Source organism: Oryza brachyantha, chromosome 8 (assembly GCF_000231095.2).
Source record: "Oryza brachyantha chromosome 8, ObraRS2, whole genome shotgun sequence".
Lineage (NCBI taxonomy): Eukaryota > Viridiplantae > Streptophyta > Magnoliopsida > Poales > Poaceae > Oryza > Oryza brachyantha.
The window spans coordinates 15,522,355-15,540,385 of NC_023170.2; the positions used below are offsets into that span (position 1 = coordinate 15,522,355).

Genomic DNA, 18,031 nt, shown 5'->3' on the forward strand with positions numbered 1-18,031 from the left:
TGGGCGCCATGCCTCTTTCCGAGGACGAGGGGGAGGGGGAGGGGGAGGGGGGCAGGAAGGTCATTTCGCGCGCCTATGGGGGATCACACGTGCGGGGGTGCCGCCGGCGGCACGGACGGTGGCGGGACCGAATCCCACGACACCGGCCCCCGACTCTTCCACCGATGCCCCGGCGATCCGTCCATTGACACGGACGGCTTCCATTCCCAATTCCCAGCCCCCGACGCCAGCGTCCGACCCGTCCGTGCATCCACTTCTCCCCATCCATCGTAGCGTTGTGCCGTTGTCACCGTCCCAAACCCAGCATCTTTTTTAGGGTAGGAGTAGGAGACAGAACGGCAACCATGGAGAAATACCATGGGCGCACCTATCCCCCACCATTATAAAAATACTAGTACTCCACATGTAGCAGCAGAGTGCAAGTGTGCAAAACAACCAACCAGACAGACAAGAGCCAAAGATACGTAGCAACATCAACAGGTGGTGGCAAGGAGGCTTGAAGATTCTCTCTCCAAAACAAATTAGTAGCAGCATGTAGCATCAGCGTATTCTAAAGCTAGCCGCAGAACAAAACAAGCACGCACCTTGTACGTTAGTAGGCCGAGGCACGACCCAAGTAGCTGTAATCTACAGACTACAGAGGCTACACGGTGACTCGTGACAAGAGAACAAATCTGGTGTTTCTTTCTACATATTCAGCTTCCCTCGCCAGGTTGGAGCACAGTAGTCTCTGCTAACAGTAACTGTCAGTGATCTTTAAACTTGGATAATGTCGCACCGCTAGTCGTCGAGCCAACCGGAGGACGAGCCCTGCATGAAGGCTGGATGGCCCGTGCCTCTTGTCAGAACTTCTTGAGGGGGATACCATCCATGCCACAAGTCATTTCTTGGAGCGAACTGGAGTCCGGGGAAGGGGGCAGGAGCGAACGGAAGTGCAGGGAAATGACTTGTTGTCTGTGGCAGATAATTAGCAACCACTGCATCAACACCAGCAGCAGCAGAAGGTGCATGTAGTGTATCATCCAGCTGTCTGCAACCAGTACCAGCTTCAGGTGCCCCTCTGGACAGTGTGTCTTCCAGCATTTGGTATTGCAAACCAGCTGAAAGCCTGTCTCCTCCAGGCGACGAATCAATCAGCTGCCCAGAAATGCCAGGTACGAGTTCATCCAGAGGTGGCGTGTCTTCCAGCATCTGATATTGAACTCCAGCTGCATGTTTGCTTGCAGCAGGCGAATCATCCTGCTTTCCACAATGTGAGCCATCTGCTTGTCTCTCTGTCACTGGTGAATTTTCCAGCCTATGGTACTCAACACCAGCTGATGTCACCTCATCGCAATCCGCAAAACCCGCAGGCGCACTTCCAACAAGATCGTGGGCTTGTGAACCAGCATGCCTGTGCTCCGATTTTGACACGGTTTCCGTTTCTTTTTGACAGTCGCTTTTGTCTGCTGATGAAATGCTCATGTCAGATCCACAAACCATGCCTGCATGATACTTATGGGTTGGATCATTTCTTCCCTCGTAGTTGCAGGGCTGCCGTGATCTTCCATCGGTATCTGTCCAGTAGTCCCCTGGGGCACTAGTAGGATCATGGTATGTGTCAGACAACAACTGATCTATAACAGAGGCATTTACTGGTCCCTCTTCTTGTCTTTCTTCGTTGTTAAAGTCCACATCCCGATCATTACCCATTTGCACATGCCCAGTTTTTGTAACGGATGCAGTATCTACCATCTCCGTATCATCTAAGCTCACATTTTTGCTGAGGTGCCCCATTGTTTTAGCTATTTCCTTGTGTTTCCGAGCCCAGTCACTACGGCTCCATAGAGAAAGCGGAGGTGGTGACAAATTCCATTGTTCCATAATCTTGTTATCAGCATCAAGCGAACCAGGCAAATAGAACGCCTACAGTTTTCCAAAGAAAACAGTCAACACGAAATTTTGCATCACCAGTTTAAGGATAACATGCAACTGTACAAATGGGTATTGTCCAGAAGTACCTTTCCTGCAAGTTGATTAGAATCCTCCCATATTAACTCATATGGTGGGTATTTCCTGTCCAGCCTACAGGACAAAGCTGTGTTAAAAATCATGACAGCGAAAAGTATATATATGGAGAGCGGGAGTACCTTTCTGTTTCCTTGGGAACAATGAGTATGATCAGCTTGGGCTTGAAAGTGAGGGCTTTATTAATGAACTGGTTTGCAAGAGAAGCTTTAAACCCAAAAGGAGGATTCAGTCCCATGATCTGAGGGCAAAAACAAATGTCAAGTACAGAACCCAAGAATTTGTCTACAACAATGTGTGAGAACAAATAACACAAATGACTGGGCTCTGAGTATACCAATCGGCATCCTGTGGGCAATTCATCTGGTTGAACGGTCATCCAGTCTCGCCTCTCAAAATTGAAGTCATTCTAGGGAAAGAGAAATGTGTCAGCTGCAACAAGGGTAAAAATAGGCAAGGGCGTGACAAAACAAAAATCAGGCGCATGTTTAGGCCCTCATATATGTAACTTTTACCTCTATTTTTCCATCTAACCTAATGTATATATTTCATGCATGATTATCCATTCAATATTACAACAGGGAGAAAGTCTGGCCCTGGTTCGGTTTTGATCTCTCAACTACAAAACCGGTTACTGTTGGCCCCTGAATTCTTGAAACCATCTATCTTTCATTGTTCGACCTTAATTGGGCTGTTTTCTATGATGTGGCGCCATCCTAATATCAATTTAAAATAAATAATAGATAGGTTCAGGAAAGAGAGAGAAGGGAGCAAAGTTTGACACGCTAGGTTGTAGTGTTTTCTTCATTTTTCCTTTTAAATTATTGATCAGTATGTTGACGTCATCACTCTTCGCCCATGTGGACTCTACATGGGCGCCACATCATCAAAACCACTCCGGTTTGGCCTAGGGGACGGGGGACCAAAAGAAAATGGTTTTGTAGTTTAGGGACTAAAGTTTGACCAAAGCCATAGTTGAGAGACCAAATGTAGACTTCTCTTAAAAAAAAGATATATTGCTCAAAAAAATTTATTGTGATTTGAGAAAACGCAATATATTACCCCACCTTTGGTTGAATGAGATCATAATTTTTGTAGCCGCAACTTTTTTCAGAAGCTTCAAGCTTTTCCTTCAATAATAAGCTAAAATCATTTGAACCACAGCAAAAGTCAACAACCTAAAACAGAAAGAAAAGGAATGTGTAAGGTTCATGGATTGTAAGAAGTGCCACACCTAGATGATGTGTAAAGGTCTTCTCTTTTTACTGTGAACCCAACAAATTGGTATACAATATCGGATGGCAAACTAAACATAGTATTAAGTTGGTAGATCAGCAGTACGGCAAGCATGATTACAAAGAGTCAAATCAAGACATCAATAAGTAGAAAACCTGCCACCGTCTACATGTCTTAAAACATAGTTTGATGATTTAACCCAATTGTGATATCCAGAAGCTTAATCCAATTTATACAGATCAAGCAGACAATGACACACAAGTCATATTACATTATTGTAATAATTTATTATCTATACTAAGCAGCTAGGTTGATTTTTTGTGTAATATCAAAATCAGGTCATTGAGTTTGTCCATTGTCATGAATCAATGTAATATCGAATTCCATAGAAGATTAGCACAAATAAAATAAAATATATGAAAGGTTGTCCGATGACAATTTCTCCCAATTTGTTTGAGAGCCAACTGGCCCCTACCATTACAAACAACTGTTGATCTACTTCATTTAAAACTGGATGCTTAAGCTTGGCATCCATAGAACATATCAATACGGTAGTGCTACTATGAAGCACCAGACTTTATGCAGATGCATGGCACAAAAAGCGTGCACAGAACAAAGGACAGGTATGCCACATCACTAATACAAATTCATGATGACCAGATTTACATAACAAAGCAGAACAAACATATACCGTGTCACCGCTTTCAATATACCATTGCAGCCTATCTACAATCTGCACAATTTAAACACGCTCACATCAATACTAATAAAAGTATCAGCACAAGGTCGAAACTAGAGTATATAATAGATAAGCATAGCTGAAATAAGAAGGATAGCCAATTATTTTTCTGTTGTAAGAAAAAACACACACGAAATCAAGCAACAGTGGTAATGAAAATTGAAATGTGAATTGTGAAGTTTGGTTTTCATACATCACAATTGGATACAGAAGTGGTAAAAAATAGCAAAAGGATATAGATCTAGGAACTTTCATTGGTAATGACAAATGAAACAGAATCCTACTTTTGCTTATCGATGCAGCAGATAGATTTATGCATGTAAATCAAATAGATAGATTTATCACTAAAAACACTTGAACAAGAATTTTTTTTTAAAAAAAAGTGTTGGATTCCTAATACTCTGGATTTGCAGGTAGTACTCTCAGATTTTCTATTTGACACCGTTGACTTCTAGATCTACGTTTGATATTTTGTCTTATTCAAATTTTGTGCAAATATACAAAATTATAAGTCATGGTTAAAGTGTCTTTAGTGATAAATCAAATGACAAAATATAATTAATAATTATGTAAATTTTTTGAGCAAGACGAATGGTCGAACATACAACTAAATGTCAACAGCATTAAATAAAAAAAGAAAAATTTGCAAACGTGCTATTCTAATTTTGCAAAGTTAGAGATATGCCACTGGTGTCTCAATGACATGTGAGGCACACATGAGTCAATGACATGTGGACCAGGATGTCATATCTCTAATTTAGCAATAGTTTGCAGACCACTTGCAGGACTATTAAATAATTCGAACACAGTTTTACCTAGTCATCAGGAAACAATCAAACTCACGCAGAATCTTAAACAATTTCTAGTTGAGGAATGAAAAGTTGAAAACTAAACCGAGCCAAGAGCTGAGGAACAAGAAATAATTTCCCCCTATTAAATCAAGGATAACCTTGTTGAATCTGATGATGATGGAAAAAGAATTGGCAAGAACTTCCTTTTCATGCCAAGTCTGTATTGGGATAACATTTGAAACTAATAATTGTAACTTCTCATGTCAAAATACTATGCTTCCAAAGGAAATGTAAAAAGAAGATAGATCAGTATGACAGAAATAACCAGACCCACAGTGTTACTGATATGCATACATACCTGCTCGAGTTTGTCCAGTTTGGTGAAGTGGCGCCCATAAGATGTGTAGCGCATGCCATGAAGAAATGGTGCGAGATATATATTCAGTTTGTTCTGCAGAGAATAGTTCATGATATCATGGATAGAAGAGGTTTGTTGTTTCAAATAGCAAAGTACACAAACTACTCAGTACAAGTTTACTTTTAGCATATATCACTCTGCACAATCATAAGTAATTACAAGCATGTTAGAATCATAGAATTTTTTTCTATCATCTGGTGTGGTAGTTGTCTTCTCTCAGTGCAGACAAAGAAATATAAAATTTCCAAGTTATTAAACAGATAATAATGAGACAGAGGAGTTCATTACTATGTGGATGCCATATATCTAAAAGGAACATTTAGTAGTAAACCATTGTTACAGTAAGGTATTTCGCTATAGTCATGTACCTTCCACCTTGCAAGTTGGAAAAGATCACTAGGTGCACATACAGATTTGACATCTTCTATGGATGCACCATTTTCCAACATATGCAGAGCAGCATTTATAGCCTGCAAGGAAAATATGTAAGAATCAATCAAATTCATGGCATTTCTTCTTAGGAAGTGCAGAAGAGTACCTCGACAGATCTTTGCACCATTCCCAATGTAATCTTTTCAGTATTCTTTGGTACTGGTGTGTGTGTAGATGGCACCACTAGCTTTTTTTGTATATCCTCAATGGTTATATCAGATGACACCTTTTGTGCGAACTCATGAATCCTGAATTAAAGCATAGTCTCAGCTCTTGCGGAATGTAGCAAGGAAAAGCGCAGCAACATCATCCAAGTTTAGCTTGAACAGATATTTTACAGAACATAAAATAAAATTCCACAGCTGTTGAAGAAACCATGGAACAGATCCTTTCTAAATTATTTACTATCAGCCCAGAAATCCAAGTAATTCGAATACAAACATTTAAATCATTCACAATGGATGCTAACCTTATAAAAAATTACACTCTTCCCCATATGATTTGTAATAAGTTCAGAGGATTCTATCTGACTCTTTTTAACTTTTATCAAAGCGATTCATTAGTCAGTACCTTTACAACAACATGCATAAACCCAAAAGTTGTTGAGCAAAAGAAATTTGGCATTCACTCATTTCTGGTACTCCAATACAAAATTTGCAAAATACTTTTCAAACATAGTTTATCAGAAAAGAGGTAAAAGCATGCAGCTACGGTACGTAGTATTTTCCACCGCCAGACTTTTTTTTTTCTCCTCTAATCTTGCTTCTGCTTCCCACCATTCTCATTTGTAGGATGACCAGTTGATTATGCGAGAGAAGTGCACATATAATTGCATAAACAAAGTACACATGCACCATAGGCACTGCCAAATGATAAGCATACATTTTCAGTTTCAACAACTTTACTAAAGTTGTTTGTATGTGAACAAGTACTTGTTTCACTTTTGCAGTCAAAGTTGATAGCACGACAAAAGGAAACAATGGGAACTGAAAGAAAGGAAACCGGTTAGCAGTAAAAGAGCGGCAAATTTACCTCCTCTCAGTGCTTGTGTCAATATCAGGGAATGAGCTGAAGGGTATTTTTGATGTAACTAATGTTTTTTCCCTAGCCACAGCAATACGATCACAATGTTTTGTACCTCCAGGCACAAGCATTTTCCTCTTTTTTGTTGTCAAATCACTTGAGGAAGAACGATTCACCTGACCAAATGATATTTTATCACTGGAGAATGGGGCAGGTGGACATTCCTCAAGAAGTCGTATCTTAACCATCTTCTTGTTCATTCCATTTACATTGAAGGGTTTTCTTGTGACAGCAGGATTGTCAGGAAATTTAATATGGTCCCTTGTTGGGGTTCTATGTTTAGGATCAATATCATGCTTCCTGTGCAAATTACAAGATTTAGCCAGAAATCTGTATTTATGAATAGCGAGCACAACTATTTAAAAGAAAGGAATCATACAGGCAATATATTAATATTCGATTGTTGGGAAGGAGGCCTTCCCATGCCCTTTGGAAATGAAAGACGCCATTGTCAATGAAATCATCGAAGGCAATTTTCCTATGTACAGGTATGCGTGTATTAGTTTAAGAATGAAGTTAGACAAAATATCAACTCATAACCCACTTTCTGGGAAATGTGAAAATTAGAAACAAATTCTTGCCTTGGTAAGCATCTTCTATGATATGACTTTGGACACCGTCGACATACAGCAAACTGTAGCTCCTTTTCAGCCTTGTTTTCACCATACTTGCAAACATCACATCTGTGGAGTGGGCATGCAAATTTTACCCCAGTGGCTATCTTTGCTGTATATTCCAGTGCTTTGGCTTCATTTTCAGAGAAGAGTAACTGTGCAACACATTTAGCATGATAGAAATAACCACAATTTGCAGATGCACATGGAAATACCTAAAAATAAAAGCAATTTATCAGGTCAGAAGATTTTTAAAACAGAAGGTTTTAAAAGGAGGGCCTTGAAAAATTTTAGGAAGGAAAGCAATCAATTAGTTGCCTTTAAAAGAGATTAACCTCAGGAGTATCTGTTTTAGCTGAACCCAACCTCATGCATGCAAAACATTGATATCTTTCAAGCTCACAATTCTTGCATAGAAAAATATTCAATGCCTGTAGATATGGGAAAGTTTAGTGAAAGTTTCCCTCTAACATGCGAAGAACATATGAAGTAAAAACAGTATAATTCATGAGTGGAAGGTTTAGAGTAGATACGTCAAACTGATGCCTCGTGTAGCCTAAGGTTTGGCAATCTTCACCAGTATCCTTGATTGCATGAAACGATCTGAGGCACTTGCCTTCACAACTGCACGAGTGTCGCAGAAATGAACCTCATGAATGGTAAGTTATGGATGAATACACTACAGAGCATTATTCACAGAAAACAAGTGGCAGACTGGCAATAGTAGAGGTTCAAGCCTCTAACATACAATCAACAAAGAACACATAAATTTTATCATAACTAATTATGTGTAATTTATATAATGGACATCATTCTGGCCATTGCATCTAATGAAGCATGAAGTCACTGTAATTTGTTAATCACTACAAACCGTCAAAACCAAGTGGGATGCACAAATTTAAGACAACAAGCTATAGCATTGTATGGTATACAAAATTTCAACCCCCAGATAAATAAGCCTATTACTAAATCTCCATCCATGCTTATTGAAGAGCTTGCTAAAATAGTCTTAGTCACTAAGAATGTGTAATGTTTGCTCCCATAAAAGATATAGCCGATAAAATAAAAAAATACTGCTGTAATATTGTGTGTAAAAATAATGTACTCTGCACCCAGAAATTTTGCTACACGGGACATAAGATTTTTACTCAGGCTGTATGCTTTCCACTCTTGGCGTACACATGTAAAAACCACCATATTTATACTTGACATAGTACATGCTTCTTTACTCAAACAAAATCGTGATGTTTTTTACTGATTAATTGTGTGCCTTTACCTGGGTTATAGCATATCTCCACACTTAGGAGCACAATAATGCTACCAGTAAGACACAGATAAAAAATTATATTTCAGCAAAAAAAAAGGGGGTACACAATAGACCGTCTAGGTGGTGGTAACAAATTACTCTAGGTGAGCGCAAAGTGCAATAATCTATCTTTCTAACCAAAACCAATCATTTGTCCTGAGCTTCTGTAGTTCCATGTACAGGAATTAAAAACCAAAAGTTGCCAACAAGTGAAAATCCATAGCACAAAAATAACTATTAGGTAAATGTATGAATTTTTTGTTATACAAACATTCTTGCAAGATCAGAGTTACCAAGCATGCGCAATTAAATCCCATTCTGCCAAATAACGGACACCAAAGTTGAAAATTTTGAGATAGCTATTTGATGGATTATCTGATTTTTATGATAGAATTGATGGTATAAATGAATGAATAAAAAATCCAAAATATAATACATCTTCATATCAACCAAATAAATCCATAGCCAGCATTGCAAACAGTTTCCATTGCTTGACAAGAAATATTTAATGACCCGCATATGCATGTTTCAGGAATTTCTAATACAGGAACTATATTTATTTGCAGTATAAAAAGTATACAAGAGCAAAGAAGTCGATGTGCACCTTGCAATTTCACCACCATTATCACATAAAGCACAAATTGAATCAATATTAGCAGAAATCTCGCCTTCAGCATTGTCAGCCATATCTTTGAGTTTCCAATTGCTAATTTCTAGCTTCACTCTTATTCCTTTTATAAGGCCTGTTTAAGCATCCAAACAGTATATTACTAAGCACTGTAATTGAACTTCACAAGTGCTTCTCTTTTCATAGCATATTCTGTAACATATGTTTTACTTTATTCAAATTGTTCAGGCAGAAACAATACCAATGTATCAAAAGTAATATTGAATAGTGAAAAAAATGGCTTGCCCCTTATTAACATTGTTTGTTAGAGAAACAGGATTTTCTCATAGCACCTGCCAAAAATGAAGCATATATCACCCAAATAAGCACTAACACCAGTACAAGTGGCAACATGTTGGTACATCTTAAATCAAACAGGTAGTAGCTGTGCCTGTTAAAGTTAAAACTACAAGCATGCAGAATATAAGAAGTTCCCGCTTGGCCGCAAACAGATGTATAAATTTAAAGTAGAGATCCCACCAGGGCAAGGACTAAGGAGGCACTCCATTGGTTATATACAGAGCTATAGACAGGTTCAGTCCTGAATGGACATGCAATGCTTAAGACATTAGCAATTAAATGTTGGATCAATGATCCAAACCATAATTTTCCTTTTCCGAAAATAGCAAGTAGCATGCAACAGCCTTACACCCATGAACCTCACCTAGTACGTACAATGAAAAGATCATTTGCCTTTCCTATCTGCCTCTAGTTTCTTTCTTTTGTTTTTTAGGTAAGCCTCTAGTTTATTAGTAGTATCTGGCATTACTATGGCATGGCATAAACATTATATTAGAAAACTACAGAATCAGTTTACAAATAAACATGAAACAGAATCGATGAACCAAAATCCACACGTCACATCTCGAAATTGAGAGAAACTACCCAAACTGCAGGATATATGTGCGATCCAACCCGCTTCAAACGGAAATGCATTACCTGCTTTTTTTTACGCAATTGACCAGAAAAAAACACCGTGCATGACGACTACCAGGGAAAACCGCTCGCCGAAGTAATCAGTGTTCAGTCATGCCTACATTGTGCATTTAAAGTGGATAGACACTTAGGGCAGTTATTACGAGTTTACGGCCACTACTAACATTACTAAATGCAACCTCACATGGTAGACCACTACTCAGAATCTCCTATATCCTGAGCATTACCAGAGAAACATTTGAGAAAAAGAAAAAATGGCCAACTCATCATACTGGAAAAACACACACCAAGCGCTACTGCTCGAGTGCTTGAGACAACTCGGAATGAATGAGAGCGAGAGGATCGCAAGCAACGCGCGGAAGGCCAGTGGTGTGGTGCGGCGATGCAGCCTACTCGATCGGGTGGGCTACTGGGCTCACTAGTCATCACCTGGAAATCGCCGCCCGCCTCCCGGCTCCCTCCCCTGGATATCCGGAGGGGGAGAAGCCGGACAGCCGGTGAAGTAGCCAAGTAGGAGCGACGATGAGCCACAGGAACCAGAAGTGAAGGCAGAGCGTCAATGGCGGAAGCCGCGGAACCAAAATATATTTCGGCGCCGACGCCAACCGCTGCTCCTCCGCCGGCTAAACCCTGCGACTCTGAAGTCGACGAAGCTGCGACTAACCGCAGCTCAATCGATCACCGCAACCGCACTACAAATTTTTCCCCCCGGAAAAACGCAAGCATTCCCCTCACCCAACCCGGAACCAACCGATCGCCGGAGAACACCCCCCAAAATCCGCCACAAACACGAAAAAAAAAAACACACATACACGCAATCGCATTCGGTTCATCTCATCGAGCACGCGGGCGTACCTCACAAAGCCGCGCGGTTCGAGCAGCCCAGCAGAAAAAACATCAGACGCTAGGGTTTTTGATCGCCGAGAGGCAAGCAGCCAAACCGCACAAAACCCTCAAGGCAAAAACCACAACCGCTCCTCTCTCTCTCCCCCTCACACTGTCACACACAGATGAACAACACACACACGCCTTGAACGGAAGTGGGAGAGAGAAGAGAGAAGTCCCAGGGTCACGTCCATTTTATGCTCGCCTCTCTCTCTCTCCTCTACTCACCCACCACACCACTGACAAGTGGGCCCACAAGAAGCGGGGCCCCATCGTCAGCTGCAAGTGTAGAGACAATTCGCGTGGAGAGGAGCCGCGCGCCTTCTCCTGTGGGACCAACCTGTCAGCGAGGGTGGAACGGCTACCACCATGATGCATGGAGTGCCGTTGCGTCGCGTCCCTCTCGCTCGCGTGATGTAGGCCGTAGGATTAGCCCCAGCCTTCCGGGGCGTAGAGCTAACGTGGGCCGTCGGATCAGGACGACGTGACGACGACGGGGAGGGCAGGGGAGCAGCTTTTGCAGCAGGGCCCGCGCCGGTGAAAGGAACGGACGGTGGGGATTCGTTTGGATCGGTGCAAGGACGGCGTCGGATGGATTTGCCGTGCCCTCTTTTTGTCCGGCGGAAAAGGAAGAGGCCTTTTTTTTTTGAAAAATAAAACTTGTGCATTCTGGAGGACAGGCTTTCCTCTTACGAGAAAGAGCCAAATGGGGAAAAAATGAGTACGGTTATCTTTTTCCTATTAAAAGAATTTATTTTTAAACATCTAAGTTTATCGAAGTTTACTACAGCAATAGATAAGTATACTAGAGCACTCACATTGCATACTCTATATAGTTTCTAAGTTTATTTATTACTCTTATATTTATCGTATTTTGTTGATGTGACAGTATAGTTAGTTATTAAAGAGAGACCGAGAGAAACAAAAAATCTACATTTCGTGTTTCGTTTGAGGAGGAAAGAAACCGCTAGAACCGCGTTGGGGGAGTACAGCGTCGTTTTTCCACCCACCGATGTCGCAGCCGCAACTCCTTCCGAGCGCGCGGCCAAGCGGCCTTCTCTCCCGCGGTGATAGATTGCTCTGGTGGTATATTTTTTTTAAAAAAAATCCTATTTGGATTCTCCAGGTGGTATATTGCTCATCATTTGTATTTTTTGATGCTTTTTGGGATATAATGTTGTGTTGTTTAATTTCTAGTTCACTTACGACTTGTGATGATCAACTCTTGATGATGTATAGTTGTTGAGATATGTAGGGTGGATCACATAGACTGCGTTCGGCAGTATTGTTAATAACCTGTATGAAAAATATGATAATAGATTAGTACATGATTAATTAATTATTAATTATTAAAAAATTAGAAAATGGATTAATCTAAATATTTAACACAACTTTCCTATAGAAAATATTCGCGAAAAACACATCGTTTAGTAGTTCGGGATGTGTGCGCGTGAAAAATGAGAGAATCTGTTGTAATAAGGGGGAAACGAATTCGGTGATCAGCTAGCTTTGTGCTGCACGGTATCTATAGAAACTACTATCAAAAACTTTATATTGAGGAGCATGGTTTCTTATTAAGTCTTTCAGGTCTAGAAACTATGGATAAAGTCTGCATTGAAATTGCTCTTAGAGTTTTGCTAAAACCGAGGATAAGTGCATTAGGGTTAGCTAAAGTGTTTGTTATACTTAGTTTTTATTTAACTACATTGACACTTGGATTTATGTTTTGATCATTTTTATTGCTTAAACAATATATAATTATTAACAATTTTATTATAAATATATTTTAAGTATGATTTATAGTGTTTTATTTTATATAAAATTTTAAATAAGATGAATAATCAAATATAAATCTAGAAATCAACGGAGTCAAATAGAAAAAATGGGAGGGAGTAGTAGATTTTTAGCTTAATATTAATATGTGTGGTAAAGGCTAAATTGAAAGGTTTTGGGGATGGAGGGAGTATCACGTGTCAGAAGCTGGTTATACAACTTCTATTTCGAAAACTTTACAATTTGATTTATTTTATGGATTTTTTCTTTTTTTATCTATTCCTTATATTTCGGTAAGTTAACATACACAAGTTATAAAATCTAGATTCAATTGTAATTTGGGTCACCTTTTTATAAACAATGTTTCACTTTGGGCACCATTGAACCTATTTATTTTACTTTAGTCTAGTTAAATGTACTAATGTTGCGTACGGTTTGGACCACCCAACTCTCTGGTCTAGTCTCTCTTTGGGCAAATATATACTACCTCCGTTCCTTCCGTTCCATGACGCGTTGATTTTTTTATATACGTTTAACTATTCGTCTTATTTAAAAAATCTACATAATTATTAATTATTTTTATATCATTTTATTTATTGTTAAATATACTTTTATGCATGTATATAACTTTATATATTTGACAAAAAAAATTAAATAAGATAAGAGTCAAACGTATATAAAAAATCAACGGTGTCAAACATTTAGAGATGGAAGGAGTAACTGCACTTAGATGAAAAGTTCGCATGTATACTAAACCCAATGTGTTTAAAGTCATCGATGTGTATAAAAAAAGTTCAGGATTGTTCAAACACAATCGTGGCAAGTTTGATCGGTCCAAATGAAATTGTAGGCTTGAGGGTCCAAATTAAAATTAATCTCCAAAGTGCAATTTAATCTAAAATCTACATGGAATTATTTTTAAAATGTTATTTTATTTAAATCAGTTAAATTTGGTGTGCAACTATACCAGCATAGTTTGATGCATCATTCGAGAAAAAATACATAGTTTTGTTAAAAATAAGTGTAACTCTTAAAAGAATCTTTTTAAATTCGTATCTCCTTCGTATTTTAATGGATGACCCATGGTTTTTTAACACATGCTAGACCATTAGTCTTATTCAGAAAAATTATTGATTATCATTTTTTTGGTATGGTTCGATTCATTTCTAAATATATTTTAATTATAGGTATATTTTCATATATTTACACAAAAAAATTTAAATAAGACAAATGGTTAAACATGTTTCGAAAATCAATAATATCATGTATTAAAATACGGAGTGAGTATCATACTACACTGTTATTGTTTATTTGATGTTACCAGTATTTCTAAAAAAACGTTTTACCACTACTCTTATACTGTGAGTTTATTTCTTTTGTTGTCACTCTCAAATTTACCAAATTAAACACACTTCAATTGCTACTGTACTGAATTTTTGTATAGTTTTGAAACTTACTCTTAAAATCCTACCAGAAAGTTGGCAAAGATCACATGCTAAAAAACTGGTGATTCTAAAATGTAGCGAAATTTGACATTCCTAATTTTGTTAAGATTGGTTTGGGCAACAAACGAAACTATTGTACTACAAGCCAAACAAACTTCACTCAATCACTCGTAGTCGGTGACCTCCTCGTACTACAAACCAAACAAACTTCACTCAAACAAAATAGACCTGGCTGATCTCTAGTGAGCATCAACACCCTACATTTCTCCATCCCTCTCTCTTGTTGGCCGCTCCATTGATTCAATGTCCGCAGTAAAAAAAATTAGGGCGTAACCATACAAAATTCGAACGTTTTATGAGTGTGAAACTTACAAATGTAGCTATAGTATAATTCGAGTAACTTTACTGTAATTTTTATGTAACAATGTAACTTATACTCACATAAAAATATTTAAGGTTGAGGATTCAAACCCTAAATTAAGCATGCAACGTAAAAAAATTCCATGTCTGTTTGCATGAATCTTAATGTAAAGCCAATCTCAGAACTCAGTTTTTCCAAAAACAGCTAACTTGATGAAATGATACATGAAACAGCTACTCACGGTACGACATTTTATTGTATCGTTTCTAAAGCTAAATAAAACATTTAATTACTTCTGAAAGTTTGATTGTATATAGAGTGTTTGATTGCATGACCTCAAGCCCCTCGATGCAAGTTTCATTGCGTTACTGAAGACTTGGTAACAATGCCTAAATGTTTCATGACTATGAAACTAATTCTCCTCGTAGTTTCTTGTAAATATTTTTTTCATTGATGTATCATCTAATTAATGTGCAAATATTTTATATCATTCAGACACTTATTCCGCAATTTTGCATGAATACCAGTGTAATCCAGGCCCAAAAAAATATTGTATCATTCTGTTACTTTTAACGCGCCAACCCATTAATTTGCGTTTTCAATCGCCAACTTTCGAGTTCATTTTCTACTTTTAAGGATTACATGGCAATCCAGGCAAATATGATGCGAGTGTAGAATACTTTCTGCATACATGCATCGGATCAAGTATGAACAACGAGCAACCATAGAAGCATATATGATGCAAATACTCCACGAACTCAATCCTAACACAATGCCTACTATGTCCAAAGAATTAAAATCCAGCAACAATCCATGTAAAAAAGGAAAATTAAGGTTTCCTTTCAAGCAGGAAGGAGCATGAACTCTGCTCCAAATTGCCCCGGAGGTAGAAGATGTCATCATCATCAATCATCGCATCACCACAGGAGCAGCAAGCCAGCTGAGGCGGAGGCAGCAAGAAGCAAGTAGCCAGCAATGCCGACGCCGGCGCGGTGCGACGACGAGGTCTTCTTGTCCGCCTTCGCCTTGGCGCTGGACGACTTCCCCGGCAGCGGGCTGGCGGCGGCGTCGGCGGGCTTGGCGTCCGGCGCCGGCGCCGGCGCCGGCGCCAGCGGCGGGTCGGTCTTGAAGATCTGCATCGGGAGGAGCACCCTGTCGAGCTCGTAGACGGCGACGGGGCGGGTGGAGTAGACGCTGCTGCTGATCTTGGGGTTGGACCACATCGACCGGACGTGGACGGTGCCCATGTCGTCGGTGAGGTTGAGCGTGTACTCGCCGCCGGCGAACGTGGGCACCGGGTTGAGCGTGCTCAGCTTGTTGAACTCGGCGAGGGAGTAGTACCTCGGCAGCGCGTGGTACTGCACCAGCGACTTGAGCTGGTCGGAGGTGAGGTTGGCGAACGTCGTCTTCCTCAGCGACGCGAACGCCGAGTCCTTGGGCACGAACACGGTGATCCCCTCCTTGCTGCTGTTCGCCTGGCTCTGGAACGTCCTGAGCACGTCCGTCTTCTCCAGGTAGTCGAGGAACGTGTGGAACGGCCCGGCCACGCTCAGGAGGTCGGCCAGGTCCACGTGGTGCGGCGCCGGCGCCGGCGCCGGGGACGGCGGGAGGCTCTTGTGCTTCTGGGCGAACGCCGGCGGCGCCGGGCAGCAGAGCAGGATGGCCACCACGGCCGAGGCAAAAACGGCTGCTTTGAATTCCATCATGCTCTGTCAATACAAATTCCCTGATGGTCACGCAAGAACAGTGAAGCATTCAGCACTGAATTCTATCATGCATTTTTGTGTGTAAATCGAATCTACTAAATTGCTTTTCAAGCTTGCAAATTCTACGCTATTTCTGGTTGCAAGCCAGCAGTGCAAGGGGATCCAAATTGTGTTCTGAAATGCCAGAAAACCAACTTATTGTGATTCAGATTTCTACAGCTCATGGTAATTCTTGAAATTATAAATGTTTTCCAACTGAACAGCCACATTAGTGTTCAGATATTTCTACTTTCTAGTGCAGATTTCAGATCAGTTTAACTGAGAACAAATTAATGGTCCTTTCACTGTCACCAAGAAAGACAAGTGCAGAAGATGGAGCACTTTCAAGACTCGATCTAGTTCAAATTGACCGCTGCATTATACTACTGTTAGGTGCCACCTACCAAATCAGGACACAACATAAGCTCACACATGAACAAAGCAGCACTACATCTTGCAGATCTCAGCATCACTGGACTGAAGCATCCAAAGCTCTGGAATTTGGGAGCAAAAGCACTCAGCCACCAAACCAATCATTCCAGAGCTCCGACCAAAATCAGTTACCAAATAAAACTAAGAACTGCATTAGCATTTCTCCCTTCAACCTGAAGGAACAGGAACACGGAAGATCTGTTCTTTCCTCGGGCCAAGAACTGCGAGGAACAGATCCAAATGCGCACTAAACACTGGTTGCCTCTAAGCTAACCCATGAAACCTCAAACTGGAAGTCGAAAAAGAAGAAATTTTTAGCATTTCAACATGGCATTGCAGCTGAAAGACTGACCTGAGCAGAGTAGGGGAGTGAAGGCAGTAAAAGGGTGTGGGGAGGAATGGAGGAGGGCAGGAGGGGAGTTAAGGAGGAGTGGCTATATAAAATGTGGAGGGGAGTAAAAGATAATGAGATTATGGGTGGCAGCTGTTGATGAGGATTGAGGAGAGGAGGACAAGAGAGGACTAGGGCTTACTCACTACTGTCTTCAGGCTTTCAGCTGAAAAGAAAAATAAACCAGAAGAAGAACAGCTAATAAAAGCTGGCCAGATAGGAGCTGCCCCTTTCTGTCCTGGCTCTCTGTTGTTTTCTGGAGTAGATTGCATTTGCTTCTGATGGCTGATTAGTGAGATGGGTATTAGCATCCACAAACTGTTTGTAATTTCAGTAGTACTGCAATGCTTGCAAGTAAGGATGTTTTCTTGCTTTTCAAACAGAGTGCTTTGCTTATTGATTTGATCATCCTTGCTTTAGTGTAAATAACAAAAGCAGGAGAGCTGGAATGTAGTGCTCCAAAAAAAGGGTGATGTTGTAAAGATGAACAATGCTTGTATGACCTGCTTTCTCAAGTTATAAAGATGAGCAATGCAACAAACTGCCCAGTGATGAGAGTTCATCTGTTCATGTGGTGTAGTACTGACAAAAGCACTAATGTGCCTCTTTTGGCCTTAGGTCCGGTTTAGTTCCAAAAACATCCCATCGAATCTTTAGACACTTAAATAAAGCATTAAATATATATAAACATTAAAACTAATTATGCAGTTATGGAAGAAATCGTGAGACGAATTTTTTGAGCCTAATTAGAACGTGATTAGCCATAAGTG

At 40.1% G+C, this 18,031-nt stretch overlaps 2 protein-coding genes across 3 annotated transcripts; both read right to left on the reverse strand.

Annotated features, from left to right (window-relative positions):
- Positions 1-462: 462 nt before the first annotated feature.
- On the reverse strand, positions 463-11,107 carry LOC102705367 (protein ENHANCED DOWNY MILDEW 2). Its single transcript, XM_015840292.2, has 16 exons — positions 11,085-11,107; positions 9,231-9,369; positions 7,854-7,944; positions 7,656-7,751; positions 7,288-7,535; positions 7,086-7,184; positions 6,656-7,006; positions 5,730-5,871; positions 5,560-5,661; positions 5,132-5,224; positions 3,935-3,976; positions 3,075-3,185; positions 2,345-2,416; positions 2,130-2,248; positions 2,001-2,064; positions 463-1,905 (listed from the first exon to the last, which is right to left on the reverse strand). The coding sequence occupies exons 2-16, from the start codon at positions 9,311-9,313 to the stop codon at positions 781-783; spliced, it is 2,838 nt and encodes a 945-aa protein (XP_015695778.1). The 5' UTR covers positions 9,314-9,369; positions 11,085-11,107; the 3' UTR covers positions 463-780.
- A 4,131-nt stretch (positions 11,108-15,238) lies between these two features.
- LOC102705652 (fasciclin-like arabinogalactan protein 7) lies at positions 15,239-17,406 on the reverse strand. 2 transcript variants are annotated; one of them, XM_040526874.1, is made up of 2 exons: positions 17,223-17,406; positions 15,239-16,402 (listed from the first exon to the last, which is right to left on the reverse strand). In XM_040526874.1, exon 2 carries the CDS (start codon positions 16,397-16,399, stop codon positions 15,611-15,613), a length of 789 nt encoding a protein of 262 aa, XP_040382808.1. In that variant the 5' UTR covers positions 16,400-16,402; positions 17,223-17,406; the 3' UTR covers positions 15,239-15,610. The 2 variants fall into 2 exon arrangements, with proteins under 2 accessions (XP_040382808.1, XP_040382807.1); XM_040526873.1 differs by having other exon boundaries at positions 15,239-16,419.
- Positions 17,407-18,031: the final 625 nt, after the last annotated feature.